At 37.8% G+C, this 16,989-nt stretch overlaps 1 protein-coding gene across 1 annotated transcript in view; it reads right to left on the bottom strand.

Annotated features, from left to right (window-relative positions):
* Positions 1–16,989, bottom strand: part of CCDC141 (coiled-coil domain containing 141) — a 272,693-nt gene that overhangs the window by 70,030 nt on the left and 185,674 nt on the right. Inside the window, 3 exon segments of the mRNA XM_078146957.1 lie at positions 11,689–11,838; positions 13,147–13,323; positions 14,242–14,430. Coding sequence (XP_078003083.1) covers positions 11,689–11,838; positions 13,147–13,323; positions 14,242–14,430 — 516 coding nt within the window.

Below are 16,989 nucleotides of genomic sequence, written 5' to 3'. Positions count from 1 at the left end.
CTACTATTATCATATAAGAGCTAGAATTCTTATCTAGATTTACCTATGAATGATTAATAGCATTTATGATGTTAGTGTACTAAATATGATTATTAAACACAAGTTTTAAGTAATAATTAAACCAAGGAGATGGAGACATATTAAACATCTCCATGTAGAAAAATATTTAAGTAGTATGCTTTGTATAGAAAAAACTATATATGACCCAAAAATATAAGATATGTCTCACAGTGAGGGCATCTAGTTGATTATTGGTTGTCAAATAAGAATTGCATCATTGCCCAACTAACATGTTTACCAAAGAATTAACAAAGTTTTAAATACTCTGTCATCTGGGGATTAGGAAGCATGTGAGCTTGATGTAAAAAGAGGAAATGAATTCAATCATTGGAGCAAAATACCAAGTCCTGTGTTCGTGCATAACTGTGGCAGATACCTTCTTGATCCCAAAGGGCATAACTGACTTAGACTCATCTGCAGCTCCAGGCATACCATCTATCATGCTTGAGAAAACAGAGAGTTCCCATGATACGCCCATGGATCATTTGCAGTATCCGAAATGATCAATTAGTTTGATCTGACTTTTTTCCCCTGGATGAATTAACCTCTTTATTAAAATCCACATAAAACCAAAAAAATTAGCAATAAAACTTTGGTCAAATGGAGAGGTTGAGACTCTGTGTGATGTTCAGTGTGCTACATCTGTTCCTTCATACTAGAAAGATTAATATCTCTTTGAAGCCAAGTTGATAAGGAACAAGTCTTAGATCTAATCCTTAAACTCCATACCATGAAACTTAAAACGTCAAGTTCTGATCCAGAAATGCTGATAAAAGATGAGCAAGAGTTTCTGTTTGCTTCAGTGTATGCCCTTCTGCCAAAGATGATTTATAGGGCCAGAGAATCTCTTCATGGCAATGTGGGTATATTGAAATGGGATCTGCTCATTTCTGACACATGAGATCTCTTGTCTAACATTTGCAGCTGCTGATACTTTTCCCTTTTGGCCTCACTGGAGAACCAATTCAAACTTAAAGCCATGTGCTTTTCCCAACCCACATTCAATTCTACCACCATTCAAGGTGGAAGTTATAAGCAGCAACAGGATCCTGTAGAAGATTTTGTATATATAGCAATAAAAAGATCTCTTAGCCACTCCTAAAGTTCTCACTTACTAACTTCAACTTAAAAAACCTAGCAAATCCTTTCATCCCTGGTTTGTTCTGCCCTCCCAACCTCACCCCACAACCTCGCTTCTGTTTTCTCATCTGACAGAACTAGGTATCATTCTTATTCATCCGTGGTGTCATGATTCATGCAGCTGTTTCTAATTTTAGTCAGCCTGTCAAATGTGGAGAATGGTCAGAGATGTCTAAAGCCAACTGCTAAACTTGAGGGTATCAGAAGAGGCAACTGATAAAAGCATAGACAAGAGTCACCATATATTGGGTTTACCAAAATAATAATGACAATACATTGTGGTGATTGAAATGCAAACATATTCATACATTTTAAAAAAAACACTTCTGGAAAACTGGAGGAAGTTGGATTTCTAAGTGTTTGGCTTTTCTGTCCCTTTCCCTACCAATTTGGGGCTGCGCTTTAGATAGTAGACATAAGCAAGCACTCACACAGAAGATATTTGGGCCAGTTTATAGGTGGAAAAAGCAACTGAAACAGGGTTACTTCACTTAATTCTTCTAGAATCCATGATTTCATTGGTAGAACTAAATGCCCCTTTTATAGACCGTAGGATTACAGATTTGGAGCTGGAAGGGACCTCAGAAGCCAAGTCTGATCCTCTCATTTTATAAATGAGGAAATTATAGCTGAGAAAAGTTAAATGATTTGCCTAGGATTACATGGCTAGGAAGTATGTGAGGTGAGATTTGACTCCAAGCCCACTGTTTTCTCTGCTGCCCCACCCAGGTACATCCAGACCTTAACCTTCTACAACTTACCAAACAGTCTTCATGAGACATTGTGGATGCAGCAAAAGCTCTTTACCTGGTGGCCATTTTTCATATGAGAGGAGGTAACATAGCATAGCCTAGTGAACACAAAGTACTGAACTAGGAATTAGGAAAACCTGAGTTTGAATTTTGCTTCTGATGATTACTGGGTATTACTGTTGTTCAGTCATTGTGACTGTTTGTGACTCCATTTGGGGTTTTCTTGGCAAAAATGCTGGAGTGATTTGCCATTTTCTTCTCCAGCTCATTTTACAGATAATGAAACTGAAGTAAACAGGGTTAAATGACTTGCCCCAGGTCATACAGATAGCAAGTGTTCTGAGGCTGAATTTGAATTTAGGTCTTCCTGACTCCAGGCCCAACTCTCTATTCACTGAGCCACCTAACTGCCTTCTTACTGGATATGTGACCACACAGAAGTATGGTCATCTTTGTGAGCCTCAGTTTCCTCATCTGTAAAATGGGTGAAATGATACCTATAATACCTACCTCACAGAATTTTCTCAAGGCATAGGTGAGAAAGTATGTAAAGACCATTGGAAAATTGAAAGTACCATACAAATGTCAGTTATTATTATGAGTCTTCCCAAGTTTAGTTGTTTTAGTAATAGAATGACAGACACACGGTCCATCTCTAGACCAAAGTTTGAGGACTTAACCATTTGATAGACTCCCAGAGCTAACACTGTTAGAATAGCCTTCAAGGAACCAAGGTATTGCCACCCTACAATTGAAGAATCAGTAGGATTTTAATGGAAGAAATACATTTTCTGAGTAGATGACAAGGGAAAAATGACAGTTATTACTTTAAAAGTATAATCCCTTTCAAAATAAGTCAGAGTCAGATATTAGACTCTGGGTCTGTCGAAAACAAGGAGACTGAGAAACAATGAACAGAGATTCTAGTGAAGTTTCCATTTCTTAGGTTTGCCTGACCTGGCTGAAAGTAATCCTGGTATATGAGTCCTGGCATTTATAGGCAGTGTGTGGCCACAATCCACTTGTATAGGCAACAGAGCACACTTTTCAGTAGAGAAAATGCCTCAAAAAAACCACGTATTTTACTATAACTGTCCCTTGAGCACAACCGTAAAATCTCTATAATTTCAGTGCTTCAGTCCACTCCCCTTTTTGTAAGGCCTTTTCTCCTTTCAAATCCTTTCCTATGCTTCCCTTGCTGCAATGGACTCCCCCCCCCCCCATTACCTCGCTATTGTCTATAACTAATTAAAGAAAAGTTTTCTGATAAAATTGTTCATACTTGGACTAGGGGAATAAGGGAATGTGTGCATTTTATTTTAGCCATGGACTCATAGGTTTAGAACTGGAAGGGACTCTTGGAGACCAGTGAGTCTACCCTTCTCATTGGGCTCTGATGGCTCAGAGTGAATGTAAACAATAATTGTTTTTGTTTTGGCCAGAAATCCTGAGGGTCTTCCCCTTTCAGATCAGTTTTTTTTAATTAAGTAAAAGAAGCCATTCCTTGGTTCATTTCTTACTTAGTCTTAATCACTGAATAGGTGTTCCCTCAGCCAAAGTAAGAACTCAGAAAGACCTTAGTTTAAAAAGGTTAAGGTGTACCTACTGAATCCTGGGCTATCTCCAGTCGTCCTAATCCATATCTTGCCACTGGACCCAGATGTGTCCAGAGGAGAGAGTGAGGCTGGTGACTTTGCACAGCCGTCCCTCACTTAAATCCAATTCACTCTTAAGTCACGGCATCACCTTCCTGATGTTATGGTCCTCTTCAAGAACAAAGAACAAGCAGCAACAGTAATACTAGCACCTACCTCCTAGGGTTGTTGTGAGGATCAAATTATTTTAACATATGTAAAGCATTTTAAATGTACTAAAGTTAGCTATTATTATGGTTCTTTTAATCTTATTAATAATAAAATATTATTATTTAAAACACCCCAGTTCCAAGTCTAGTGCCTTATTAACCACACTGCTGCTGCCTCAGATGCTATTCTAAGTACGAACATTTTAAAAGAGGAAATTAAGAAAAAGTCAGTGCTGCCCAAAGTTCAGGTATCAGAGCAGGAGATATCTTGGGGTCTTTAGGATCCCTTCCCTCCCTTTAATTCCCTTCCTATTCCTTTCTTTCTATACTAACTCTTGTCCAGAAGCCTACTGTTCCCAACAACCAAAGTACAGACCACTGAGCCAATCATAGCATTATAATATTTGAGGTAAAGGACAGTTCTCCTCTATCAGCAGTTCTTAAGTGGGCTTTCTTTCTTTCTTTCTTTCTTTCTTTCTTTCTTTCTTTCTTTCTTTCTTTCTTTCTTTCTTCCTTCCTTCCTTCCTTCCTTCCTTTCTCTCTTTTTTTCTTAACATCTTGGGGCATCAGTTTATCATAATTATTCAAACATTTTAGTCATTGAACAAGCTTTCTGTGTTGATTAGGGTTCATACTGATCTGAGGGCCCAGAAAACTAAACTTAGTTTCTTTAAAACTATGTCTCTCTGGATCTTTTGGAAAATAATTAATTCTGAAAATCTGTTTTCTGAATAAGCTAAGTTCTTATCCCATACAGTGTCAAAATCGTTTGTATTTTACTCATTTTCTTTAGATTTCTTCAGAAAGAAATGTTTTTAAAATGTATCACCTACCTCCCTGAGTTATTAAGCATAATATGCTGTCAATAATTTAACCTGTTCTCAATGATTAGAATCATCAAGATGTATACTCGTCATTGGACTGGGCTCATTCGATCCTTCACTAACTAGCACCAGGGTACTGTTTATTTTCATTCCTTACAGAATATAGGATTTTTTGTTTACTAACATGCCGGTGCCTGAGAATGACTTTGAAATAATTCTGTAGTCTCAAAAGCTGTGCAAAGCTTAGACAGGCTCTACCCAGTTGGAAATGTTTTGAGTACAGGCTGAATGGTAACTGTCTTGTCTTCTGAAGAGCAGCATACTTGATGGATTTCCCCCACCTATGGCCACAGAAAAACATATAATACTTAATAATAGCTAACATTTATATATTACCTTAAGAATTGCAAAGCACCTTATAAATATTATTTTATCCTCTCAACAGCTTGGGGGGTCCTATTATGATCCTCATTTTACAGATGAGGAAATGGAGTCAAACAGGTTAAGAGACTTGTCTAGGGCCATACAAGTAATAAATGTCAAAGGTTGGATTTCAGGGTTTGCAAAAAGAAATCATTAAATTTGTTTGAATTGTGTATGAAATAATTACAAGTAGGCCCTGAGTGAATGGCCTGAGAGACTCCCCTATATGTAAATTTCACACATGGCACATAGGCATAGACATTGTGGTATCCATTTTGGGCTGCTCAGAGGACTTTTAAAAATGTATTTATTCTTTGGGTCTCATCTATGTTCTAGATAGAAGAGCTTCAGATAGGTAATGTAATGTATTATTATTATTATACAACAGTTTAAAAGTTAGATGATATGTGTCTAAAAGTATTTGCCCAGAATGGTTATTTTGAATGTCATTGACCTATTTCCTTCTCTCTCTCCATTCTCTATCAGGGACATATTAACCATGTTGGTTAATGAAGAAAATAGGCTTAAAATAAACTGATCACATTAAATTTAGAAATTTAAAAAATAAGTGACCAAGCTGGAATACGCAGTATGGTGTCATAGAAAGGGTACTTAACCAGGAAAGATTGGGTTCTAGTTCTGGCTTTGACATGTGTAACTTTGGTTAAGTATCCCACCTGGACCTCAGTTTCCTCATCTGTAGCACAAAAGGGTAGTAGGAGATCATCTCTAAGATCCCTTCTAGCCTCACCAACCCATGATTTCATGACTTCTTTCATATGGTACAGTGGACTGTTAACTTGTGCCTTTGATGGGGCATCAAGATGGTGCAGTGGATAGAAAACTAGCCCTGGAGTCAGAAAGACCTGAGTTCAAATCTGGCCTCAGGTACTAGCTGTGAGACCCTGGATCAGTCACTTAACTCTGTTTGCCTTAAGTTTCCTCATCTGTAAAATAAGCTAGAGAAGGAAATGGCAAATCACTCCAGTATCTTTGCCAAGAAAACCCCAAATGGGGTCACAAAGAGTTGGACATGACTGAATGACTGTACATCTTGTCAATTGGTGCAGATTGCCAAACACACAAAAATCTACAATGTTCAAAATGTATGCAAAAATATATATTCTAGGGTGAAATTAAAAAATATTAAACCAATCTTATCTCTCAGACTTAGACAGTGTTTTATAATGTTTGAAGTATAGACAAAGGCGATAATAATTTTCTAAGTCACGCTATACAACTGAGGTTAAAAAGTCCACCTTTTTTTTGCATTAAGTCAGGTGGAAGTTGCTTATTAGTTTGTTTTGGTTGTTGTTGTTTTGCCTATAAAGGGCATCCCATCATCGTTCCACTAATACATTATGTTAACCCCCTTGAGCAATTTACTCTCCCCAACCCAATTTAGTCCCTCTTTGTGGTTTCTGTTGAGTCATTCCAGTAATGCCTAACTGTTCGTGACCCCATTTGGGTTTTCTTGGCAAAGATTCTGGAATGGTTTGTCATTTCTTTCTCCAGTTCATTTTATAGAGGAGAAATTGAGGCAAACAGGCCGGAGTCACACAGCTAGTGAGTGTCTGAGGCAGGACTTAACCTCAGGCCTGCCCGACTCCAGGGCCAACACTCTATCCACTAAGCCATGTAGATACCTATGATCTCCCTTTAGTGTAGTTTGAATTACTCTAAGACTGTGTAAATTGATTTTGGTATGGTCTGACCAGTTTTTTTCTGTCATTGATTGATGAAATAACTGACTACACTATGCTATGGACTGACAACAGGTAGAATCTTAAAATGCTTTGAGAAGACAAGTGATTTATATCCTAAAGAAAGAAACAGAGACTGTGCGGACAAGACCCAACTGAACTCTACTTTCCAGAGAGATGCTGAGAGAAGAATATCCTGAGGACTCTGATTAGCCCACTGACAAATGATGGTCAATTAGTGTTCATGTAAACATCATTTGTGAAGGACTTTCAAACCTTGGCAGCCAGGCAATGTATAACAAATATCCTTTCTATTAAGTTCTGTAGCTGACTTAATAAAATGATAGGCTGCTGGGTAAGGAACCTAGCATTATTGTTTTATGTAGTACCCTGTCTTCTGTAAATAATAATAAAAATTAGTTCAATAAAATTTTGTATTTTACTTAGTGTTTCAAGTGCCCCAGATGTAACAGTACTAATAATGTTTGTATGCCAAACACCACCATTTATTGCATTGTGGAATTCAGCTGTTTCTTGCTATTTTGAGTTCCATAACAGAAAACATAACAAGTGCTCATTATTTAGACTAAGGAGCACTGGAAATACACCTTACAATTATTTTTCCATTAAGCCTGCATTAGGTTGAAAAGCCCAGGGAGCTGATGGTGTTTTGCACAGCAGCTACATATGTTTATGGTGAGAATCAAATCTACCCTAATTTATTGCATTTTTTACTTACATTTTCTCCTTCTGTTAATAATATAACATCAGAGCCCACAGGGACAATGTTCTCCAGCTTTTCTCTGGCCTTTCCCATTTTGTACATTCAAGCAGGCTGCCTATATGCCTTTGCCTGGAATTTGCTCCTTCATCATAGCTTGTTGAAATTCTCTGTCTTCAGCCATGATCTTAGATACCACGTTCCTCTGGAACCTCTCTTGATCTACCCCTCTCCTAAGGCAAAAATGTCTCTACCATGTCCAATTTTCCTAATGCATTTTGTCCTTAATTCATCCTGCCTTACGTCTTACTTATTTGTGTATGTACTGTTTCCCACATCCAATCAGATTGCTCCCTGAAGGCAGGGATTATGTTGCTGCTGTTCTTTATCTTTTTATACTCAGCTTCTAGCAGGTTACCACCAGGACCTGTTTTGTTGGTTCAGACCACTTTCATTGGTTCAGAAAGCATCCAAATTGCATGTAAGTTTCATCCAAGTTCAGAATTCAGTTCACTGATGCATATCAGAAACTGCCCTGCGTTAGTGTCTTAAGGAATTATCCAGGACACTGAGAGGTTGGGAGTAACCTAGGACAGATTTTCCAGATTCTGAAGCTGGCTTCTGTCAATAAATACTTAATTGAATTATCATCCACTATATATTCTTAGGTCATCTTTGTGCTGACTTTCCTTGTACTCTGCCCCATGCTTGAATTATCCTTCTCTTATTAGACTGTCTTAAAAGCCAGGATTTCATTTCCTCTAAAAAGCCTTCCCCAACTAACTCAACTTGGGGTGGCATTTCTCTTACTCTAAATTCCCTCAAAACTTATGTAACAATTCATAATTATAGAGCACTTTACAAAGCTTTTTTTTTTCCTGCCAATAGCCCTGTGGGCTCAGTAGTGAAAATATCATCCTTATTTTTTATATGGAAAAGCTTCAGCTTACCAAGATAAAACCACTTCATAACTAAGATCTCATACCTAGTAAATAGTGAAGCTGATATTTGAAAATTCTAGGTCTTTTGAAATCAGGTCTTCTGTGTTGACCACCAGGTCCACAATATCCTGCTTTCTCCCTAAGTACAGTCTATACCATAGAAACATGAAGTTGCTTACAAGTTGTCTTACAATTGTCTTTGTTTCACATGTGTATGTTTTGATTCTCCAGCTGTTGTTAGAGCTCCAGATCTATATCCTGTATGTATCTTTTTTAATTGCAGAGCACCTTGTAGGGTTCACAGAAGAGGTGCTTAATAGATGCTTGGTTCATTAATAAGCTATTCATAGTATAGTGGAAGGAACATTTCTTTGAATGTTAGGAGATGTAGGCTTAAATTGTGGCTTCCCCATTTACTAGCTTTGTGACGTAGCAGTCGTGTGACATCTTTAAGCCTTAATTTCTTTATATTGTTAATAAGGTTATTGGACAAAGTGATATCTAAGGTTTCCATTAGCAAATGAAGTGACAAATAATAGTAAATTTGTAAATTAGCTTTTGAGTGACAGAAAAACTACAATGCTAAATATACCAGCCATTCACTCAAGATGCACAGGACTCTAAGTACAAACAACAGATTTCTCTATCCCAATCTACCCTGGTTATATCATTCAGTGCTAGAGGTAACACTGAGACTGATATGATCGGCTGCCTCCCCCCTTTTTCTGCCTCTAGTCTAGGAACACAGAGCAAAACTCTCCCATTGGACCACAGAACCAGCTGTGTGCACTAGTCCTTGGTATAAGGCTGGGTCATCCCTGATATCACACTGCTGGCTAATCCAGAAACACTTTTGTCATTCCCGGAAGCTACCTTTGTAGCTCTGTTCCCCCTGGCTTCTGGGAAGGCTTTCCACCCTGAGGTTGTAGCCCTGTAAATAGAAGTACTGAATCTGGGAGCCCGTCAGCCAGACCCAGCTTTACAGATGACACAGCTTGGCTAGTCTCCCTATAGTACAAATAGACACTGGGCTAAGGGCAGCTGGTGGTTGTCCTACCTATGTCATCAATAAATTCAGAAATGCCTTGCTTGACTATCTCTGAAGGATTAGGAACGATCACTTTTGTACAGTAAAGGCAGTGATAAAGAAAGAATGAGTCACAGAATCACAGAATTTGAAAGTCAGGAGGGACTCAGCTGCCATATGATGTGACCTTGAGTACAGGAAAGTGATTTTGTTCGGGGACAAGGGATCATAAGGCCGTATTAGAAAAAAAAAATTACAAAAAAAAAAATGCTTCCCCAGCTGCTCTAGTCAAAATGTATGAGACTGTAGTCGTGTTTTAGAAATAAGCTGAAGTCCCTGGGTGTTTTCTTTAACAAAGCATTGCAAGTTCTTACTAAGAAAGAAAATGTTAGCTGCAGACTATAACTTGGGGGCACCCAGAAGACCCAATTATTACATCCCTGGATAGCAGAGGGACTATATCTAGTAACTCACAGCCCCAAACTAGCAAACTTGTCTCAGTCCCAAAAAGCTATATCTCCAGGGTCACAAAAAAAGATAGCAAAGCTCTACAATCATTTGCACAGGACTGAAATAAAAATAGTTGTCAGAGCTCTGTTCCTGTTTCCCTCCTGTTGTTCTGGGTCTAGAAGGGAAGGGACCACATTCTCCCTCTCATGCCATGTTCAAGTCATGATCATTTTATAGGACATGCACCTGCCTGAAATCTAAAACCACGGGGCTAATTATGCTGTGGGTAATGGCAAGTGGGTATTCCCTGCATTTTGGAAGTAGGCCACTGCTAAGTGACTGATTTTTCTTACTATGTTACTATGAGATGACAGTTTCTGATAATATTTTTGGATCTAGAATTAATAAGATAAACATAAGTAGTATGGATAAGAACAGGGCGTTCTCATTTCCTCAAGGGATGGAAAGGAACATTTAACTCAGGACTCAGAAGTACTCATTCTGGTTGCCCACCCTGGTACAGGCATATGCCCCACATCCTAATTAGTGCCATTGTCTTATTGTACCCAGGAAACCATAAGAGTCTGAGAGGTTAGAGTAAGAGGGGGAAGGGAGGGGTGGAATCCAGCTCATTCTCCTTTGTGTGATAGGAAACTGTGTGCTATTTAAGGTCTTAATAAATGACTCTGGCTAAGCTGAATAGCCTTTCTGGAATTTCCTTTTCATAAAGAGGGGTCTGGATAAACTGAAGCACAGAATCACAGATTTAAAGTTAAAAGGGGGCTTCTAGCTCAAATCCTGTGGTTTTGTGTGTGTGTGTGTGTGTATGTATGTATGTATGTATGTATGTGTGTAACAGAGACAGACAGAGAGAAAGACAGAGAGAGACAGAAAGAAAGAGAGAGACAGAGGAATGACAGAGAGAGACAGAGAGAGAAAGAAGAGAGACAGAGATAGAAAGAGAGAGACAGAGAGGAGACAGAGAGGCAGATAGAGAGAAAGAAAGACAGAGAAGAATGACAAAGAGGACACAGGGAGAAACAGACAGAGAAGAGAAGAGAGACAGAGAGAGAGAGACAGAGAGGGGAGAGGGACAAGGAAAGGGAATAGAGGCTTTTTTGTTGCCTCATTTTACTGTGATACATTTGTTTTGCTGGGGAAAAAAAGCAGTCTGAGTAAGATCACACATTTGACCTTGTTGATCATAGGAATGAAGATTTAAGGAACCTTAGAAGCCGTCTATCCCACTCTTATTTTACAGATGAGGAAATGAAGGGTTAGAGATGGTAAGAGTTGCCTAAAGTCACACAGATAGTAAGTGGCATGCTTTTCATTGCATTTTGTTACTCTGTATTTTTCCAAAGAATATTGGCCAATTTACCCAAAATTATATAGTCTCTACATTGAACTTCCCTTATTTCCATATCCAGCTGCCTTGCTAATGACATAGGATCATAGAATTTAGAGTTAGCAAAGATGTTAGAGGAATAAGAACAGTACCTCCCTTCCAGGGAGACATTTTTGAAAGAAACCTATATACTCTAGTTAGAAGCCATTTCAAAATTGGTGCCCAATATTACAACCAAAGTTTCTGTTCTGAATCACTGTTTCCTCTACATTGTTTCCTCTCCATGAGAAGACATTAACATCATCTAAGCTTGAAAGAAGCTCAGATTCCCCAAACCCAGAGACTACTACTGCTCAATGGATTAAAAACCATTGGTAAGAAGAAAGACCCCTGCTGGTACACCGGGGACAGATGAGGAATAAATAAATACCAAGCAGCAGCCAGTGTTAGCGCATAGCCTAGCTTTTGGTCATTTACAGCTTCTTTCCACCAGACCTCATTTATCTCTTCTTTAGTAGAGCAGTACTGTAAAATGCGGGTCAGCTCCTCCTCATACTTATCGGCTTTGGAGTGCCAGGCCATACTGTCACCTTGGAGTATTTCGAGCTGCTGCTGGACAGTCTTTGCAGAAATATTAAAGCAAGTCTAGAAATGAGAGAGAGAAAGAGAAAATGACAGAGAAGAAAAGATCAAACAGCAGTAAGAGGAGTCTACTTTGAAATATGACATTTTTAAATGACACCATTGTTGTTGTTTTTAAATAAAATGACTTCTGATTTCCCCTAACTGTAGCTTATTAAAATACAATTGTTTCAGAGAGAAGTCACCGTTAATATTGGAAATGCTAACAGTTACATTCCCAGCCTTGAAGCTCTATGTTCAGACCGTTTATTCATCAGATCCGACCATCTCAGAGACACCATTCATTATAGGGTATAATCTGTCTTTCAAAAAGCATAAAATATGCATTAGAAAACTTGGTTCTTACACTATCATTTTCTTGTCATCTCCAGCTTAACCTTAGGTTTGTTATGCATGTCTCCAATCTTTGCTCAGAAGCTGCAAGGCTAAATTACAGATGCAGATTTGAGAACAATTCACATTATTTGTACAAAGTAAGAGTCCTGCACCTTTTCCTCCCTTCTGCTAAAATCTCATACAAAAATAAATTTTTCCACAAGGATAAGCTTTCCCTAAAAATGGCTCTTCTTAGAATAGGAATTGAACTACCAACAGGAATAGCATTTTTTTATATCAATGCCTTTTGGAGGTTTTTTTTGAGGGGATAAGGGGGTAATACTTCAGAAACACTATACCCATGCAGCCCAGTGACAGCCTTAAAGCAATTGTCAGCAAAGAATCCATGATGACATCACTAATGCTGTAATGGGATGTGGCCTTTTTCACATCAATAATTCTTTTTTTTTTAAATTAATTGGGGTCTAGTGTTTTATTCATTAGAGTTTTGAGTTAGTTTTCCTCTGTCAGCTCTCTGTTGCTATTATTAGAACATTATAAAGCAGATCAGATATCACAGAAGAAGGAAATATTGTTGCAGCTTAGTGCCTGGAAATAAGGAGGCCTGAATTCTAATCCTGCCTCTATTAACCAGATGTATTCTGCTGGGAAGTCACTTCCCCTCTCCAGCTCTCAGTTTCCTAATCTGCCAAATAAACATGTTGAACTCCATGTTTTTAATCTAAGAAACCGTCTGTAATGTTCAATGATTCCAGAACCTATACATTTCATTTTCTGATTTCTATCTTTTTAGTTTGCCTTTTTTGCCATAGGGTGACATGGGAAAAAAAGAAACAATTCTACCAATACCTACAGCTAATAATGTAGTATTGTGTTACAATAGGTTTTTATCTATCAGGGAGACTGCTTTTATATTGTAGTCCAACTCCCAGCTACAATTAGGTAAAACTGATGTCTCTCTTCCAAATTGCTTACAGGTTGCTGCACTGCTGAAATGATGTCCATTCCTGAGGAAAGGGCCAGTTTATAAAGATGTTCTATGTGGGCCTGCTTTTCTTGAGAACCAGAGAGGAGAATTTTAGCATTGAAGGTGTCATCCCATTCAAGAACGGGCTCAAGAAATTCCCCTTCTGATTTGGTGAGACTTTCCAGCTGAAATGCAACGGATTAAGAATTATACAAAACTTGCAACCTTTTCCACTTTAATTTTTTTTTAACCAGTGAGCTAGAATTCTACTAATCACTTCCCTAGTTATAAGTGTCATCGCTACAATTAATTAATCAATTGCTTATTAAGTGCCACAGTAATAATAGCTTGTAACTAAATAATTGTGATTACATAAAATAATTATCTCAATACCACATTAATAACTCCATAAGTGCTTAAATGACTTTAGAGGAAGAAGTGAACACTGTATTCTAGGGCAGTTGGAAAAATATTCAATTTAGACTTTGAAGGAAGGGTGATAGTCAGGTAAGTGGAAAAAATGGAAAAGAGCATCATGAGGATGGGTATATGTGTGTATTTACATATATGTATATATGTGGAAAGGAACAGAAATGGAAATGTGAATTATATAGCGAAGGACAAAGATCAGTCCAGTTTGGCAAGAGCAGGGGTTTCTAATGCCTAAGTGTGTTCCAGGGACTGTTTCCTTAGGGTGATGTCAAAGGGTGTTTCAGGAACCCTTTGGGTCTCTGAGACTCTTTCAGGGCACCTGCAAAATCAAAACTATCTTCACAATAACATTAAGATCTTTTAATATTCAATATGGTAAATATCAAGGGATATATCTTACATAAAACTCTTTGGGGAGGGTCCTTAATAATTTTTAAGAATATAAAGTCCTGAGACCAAAAAATTTGAGAACTACTGCATTAAGAAAAAGTCTTAATGGAAGAGAAATTCTAGAGAAGACTTTGAAGACAGGTTATAGAAGGCCTCAGATGTCAGCTCAGTAGTTTAGATTTTCCTCTGTAAGCAAGTCACTAAAGGCATTTTTTGGTAAAATTAATTTTTTATTATTTTAAGAAAAATAAAGTCTGAAAGATAAGTGTTATAATTCTTACTTCTTCCTTGACTCGATGGAACCTGACTGCCTTAGACAGTATATTCTCATAATCTTCGAGTCTCTCCTTCTGTTTCTGGTGAAGTTGAGTGAGCTCCTTCACCTGTTGAGTCTTTTCCTTTACAGGGGCTCCTCTGAGGTTTAACACTTCAAATACTTTTAGAATGTAGCAGACCTCAGCATCCAGTTGCTAGAAAATGAGAAAGGCAATAAAATGAGTCCAATTTTTGGAAAGCCTCTTATTTTATACTTAATTGTGTGACTACCTTAATAAGGCATATCTGTCCCTAAAATTAAATGAACTAAAGATTTTTCTAAGAGCAGATCAAAAAAAGTTGCAATGTTCAAAAATGCTGCTTGTCATAGCATAGCAATACATAAAGTTTGTCATGATGCTTAGGAAGACGGGGGAAGGAGGTACCTCTGCTTTGAGATCACACTACTTATTTTAGGAAAAGCCAAAAAGTTTTCATCAGATGACCATCACATGCTAGGTAACTGCAGCAGAGAGTTTTTATTCATTCACAAATGAAATAACAGAATTATGCTTATCATTAAATACAGACAAATGCCAGATAGTAAAACAAGAAAATTAAACAAATATGGGAAATTATTTGCCACATGTAAGTACAGCAGAAACATTATGAGAATGACTCAGTAGCTGAGCTGCAATTTTGAACTGTTACTTAAGAGGCAAGAACACTGGGATTTGTAAATAGCACACAATACCTAGAAACCAAAAAGTGCTCTCCCATTATAATTAGCCCTGGTCAGATCAAACACTCAGAAAGTCTACTGTACTTTTTGACAATGTTTGGAGAAAACTGGAGTTAGGCTTGGAAGGAAGAGTGAGATTTAGGGAAGTGAAGAAAAAAGGGAAAGGCATTCCATGGAGGAAAAGTGACAAAGAACTTTCCCTTATGAGGAAGTTTTTTTTCCTTAAATTGGACTGAAATCTACTTCTATGAAACTTCTACCCATTGCTACTAATTTTCCCCCTCAGGTCTCACAGAAAGAGACTAATTCCCATCCACCTAATAGTTCTTCAAATACTTAGGATCACTATCAAGTCTTCTCTAAGCTAACCATCTCTGGTTCCTTCATATGGCATGACCTAACTTCCTTTCCCTGGAAGTTCTCCAGTTTATCAATGAGATTCCTAAAATGTGATATGATGTGATATGATAAAATGTGATATGATTATAATTCCAGTGGGGTAAGAAATTGAACACATATGAAAACTTATATAGTACAAAATTTCAAATATATGGCATATGCAATTAATATTTAGGATAAGAAGACATCAGTGATAACTGAAATAGACCAAAAGGACTTTAAGAAACATGTGAGATTTTTTACTAGGCTTTAAGAGTAGATATTATGTGAATAAATGAAAAAGGCCTGGAATTCCAGGTACGGTAACCACTATGGATAAAGTTTCAGAAACAGAAATAAGAGCAAGGAGTGACTGGGAAATAGTGAACAGATTAAATTGGCAAGAGCAGAATGTAATGCTGTGAAATAAAGTTAGTCCCATTCTGGAGAGGGCCTTGAATCCCAAGCCACTGAATTTTTTCTTATAATAAAATAAACATTGAAAGTTTTTTTTAATAGAGTGGTGATACAGTTAAAGGATTATTTTAAAAAGATTAATCTGACCAAGATTAATCTGATGGCTTGTGAAGAGTACATTGGAGCATAGAGAGATGAGGCAGGGAGAAAGAACAGTTAAAAGGATATAGTGGAGGCAGTTGGAATAGAAAAGAAGGAATACATGTAAAAGATGATGTGAAAATAGGATTGAAATGGTGGGGGGGGCATGCAGACAAGGATTGAGGGAGAAGTCAAAATGTTCTCAGAAGTGTTGAGTCTGAGCGACCAAAACAAAACTGAGGGAGAGGGAACCAGTTTATGGAAGAAGATGAGGTCATTTTAGACAAATTGAGTTTGAGATACAGATATGATTTGGCTCTCAGTAAAATGTCCAGTTAGACAATGTTGCTGAGGTAGTTAGATGGCTCAGTTGATAGAGCTCTAGAGCCAGGAAGATTTGAGCTCAAATCTGGCCTCAGATGCTTCCTAGCTGTATAACCCTGGGCAAGTCACCTAACCTACTGGAGAAGGAAATGTCAAACCACTCTAGTATCTTTGTCAAGAAAATCTCCCATGGACAGTATGGTCCATGAGGTCATGAAGAGTTGGACACAACTGAATAACAACAGCAACAGCAACGACCACCACAACAACAAATATCCAGAAGGTAATTGAAGATCAAACTGAACAGGAAGATCTTGGCCCAAGATAGAGATTTGAGAATTATCAGAATAAAAGTTAGAGTTGAGGTTTTGCCAGTAGACCTGTTGTCTACAAAAGAGAACAGAGAGAGTGAAGGTAAGATGCAGTTTGGAGGTGGGAAATTTCCATATAAAAAAATAGGGAGTATTCCGAAAATAAAATAACATGTCCTGGGCTTATATTATTGCTTAAGAGATTTATATTGGCTCCAAAGAAATTCTCGATGGTGATTAGTTACTGAACAAAATGATAGTATTTTCTAGGAGGGCTCCATAAAGAGAAAGATAACCAACATGGGGAAGTGATTGAAAACCATGTCATATGAAGATAACTTGAAGGGATTAAGGATGTTTATTTAGCCTGGCAGGCAGTACACAGGATGGAGAATGGAATGAAAACTGACTTCAGGCATTCGAAAGACTATCATATGGAAGAGAGATTTGCTCAGCCTGGC

Source organism: Phascolarctos cinereus, unplaced genomic scaffold, assembly GCF_003287225.1.
Source record: "Phascolarctos cinereus isolate Bilbo 61053 unplaced genomic scaffold, phaCin_HiC Scaffold_726;HRSCAF=1367, whole genome shotgun sequence".
NCBI classification, from domain to species: domain Eukaryota; kingdom Metazoa; phylum Chordata; class Mammalia; order Diprotodontia; family Phascolarctidae; genus Phascolarctos; species Phascolarctos cinereus.
Note: the sequence above shows the minus strand (reverse complement) of the source record. Positions and strands in the feature narration are given on the sequence as shown.